The 1,681-nt window shown below is 45.3% G+C and overlaps 1 protein-coding gene across 1 annotated transcript; it reads right to left on the reverse strand.

The window, feature by feature from the left end:
- Positions 1 to 445: 445 nt before the first annotated feature.
- Positions 446 to 1,390, reverse strand: LOC147376805 (olfactory receptor 6N1-like). The gene has a single exon (XM_086394117.1). It carries the CDS (start codon positions 1,388 to 1,390, stop codon positions 446 to 448), a length of 945 nt encoding a protein of 314 aa, XP_086250243.1.
- Between the last annotated feature and the right edge of the window lie 291 nt (positions 1,391 to 1,681).

Below are 1,681 nucleotides of genomic sequence, written 5' to 3' on the forward strand. Positions count from 1 at the left end.
CTTGATAAGTTTTCTGCCTATGGCTCATGGCTTCACATCTGAAACTTACACAGGTTATAATTTTTGGCCAGTCTTGTTTTCCACCTTTTCTATCTTATCTAGGAATCTTAACTGGACAAAAGTGCCACCTCTCGGCTTTAGTTTGCTTTCTTTCTCTCAGTATCTTACTCTTTCCCTGAGCCATAAGTTCAAAAACATTTGCATGTTTTCTGGTTTGTTTTTCTTCCTTTGTGGCATATCTCTACAATTTGTTTGGAATGGAACCAAAGACATACCTCCTTTCTCTCTATATGCTCCAACTCTGATTAATCCAGGCTTATGTCTTCTTCCGTGAGTGATTTTATTTCCCTGGCATTTACTTTAACTCTGGGAAGATAATTGACTAACCAACTGGGTGATTCATTCCTACAGTTACCAAGAAACCTCAAAATGATAACAGAGATTGTCAAACTTCCTGCAAAATGGTCCGTATCCTGACCCTGACCCTTTTCATAGCATCCTTCACCTCCTTGTTTCGAAGGGTATAGATGATAGGATTGAGAAAGGGAGTAAGAAAGGCATACACTAAGGCAATATGCTTGTCTATGCCCTCAAGGAGACTCCCAGGTGAGCCCACATAAACTGTGAAGGCAGAAGCATAAAAAAGCACCACTACAGTTATGTGGGAGGAACAGGTGGAAAAGGCTCTGGCACGGCTGGCAGCTGAGGGCAGCTTCAGCACAGCTCTCAGGATACCCCCATACAGTCCTAAAATGAGCACAAGATTGCACCCTGTGGCCACACCAATCACTGCCCCATGGACCTCATTATGCCACCTTGTGTCCACACACGCCAACCTCATTAGTGGTGCCAGGTCACAGAAGTAATGAGCCACCTCTTTTAAGCAGAAGGGCAGAGTAGCTGTGAGGCTTGCTGGCACAAGTGCAGCTGAGAAGCCAGCTGCCCAGGTGGCCCCTGCTAGCCATAACTGTACCTGTCTGCTCATAAGAGCATGGTAGTGCAGTGGGCGACAGATGGCAAGGTAGCGGTCCAGTGCCATGACACCCAACAGGTAGCACTCAGTCATGCCCAGTGAATGGAAGACATAGAGCTGGACAAAGCACCCAGTTGATGAGATGCATGAATGCCTATGGAGCAAGGTGTGCAGCAGTGTAGGCACTGTGGTGCTGACATACCAGAGTTCCAAGAAGGAGAGGACACTGATGAAGAAGTACATGGGTGTGGACAGTCTCGAATCTGCCTGAACCAGCACAATGATGAACAAGTTCCCTGCCAGGGTGAGGAGATAGATGCACAGTGTCCCCAAGAAAGCAAGAGGTTGCAGGGCTCCAGTGGTAGTGAAACCAGCAAGGAGAAAATTCTGGGTCCATGTGTGATTGACAAGGTCCATGATTTCTAGGAACCAGGAGTAAAAACAGAGGATTAATAAACATCAAGGCTTTTACTCTATTCAGAAAATGTCCCTAATGCCAAGAATACTCAATTTGAGCACCTTAAAGGAACTTTATATTATCTAAACAATGCTCCTCACTTTGCAATAGAAGAGTTGCAGCCCTAAAGGCACACATGGTGGGACCCAACAGAAACTGTTGTTTCCAGAACTGGAAATAGAAATCAAGGCTCCTCATGCCAGTTCTATTCCTTTCTACACCATAATATTGTGCTCTTATGACTCTAGAAA

Source organism: Bos grunniens, chromosome 3, assembly GCF_055505025.1.
Source record: "Bos grunniens cultivar Pamir isolate PY7600 chromosome 3, Bosgru_T2T1.0, whole genome shotgun sequence".
Taxonomy (NCBI): Eukaryota; Metazoa; Chordata; class Mammalia; order Artiodactyla; family Bovidae; genus Bos; species Bos grunniens.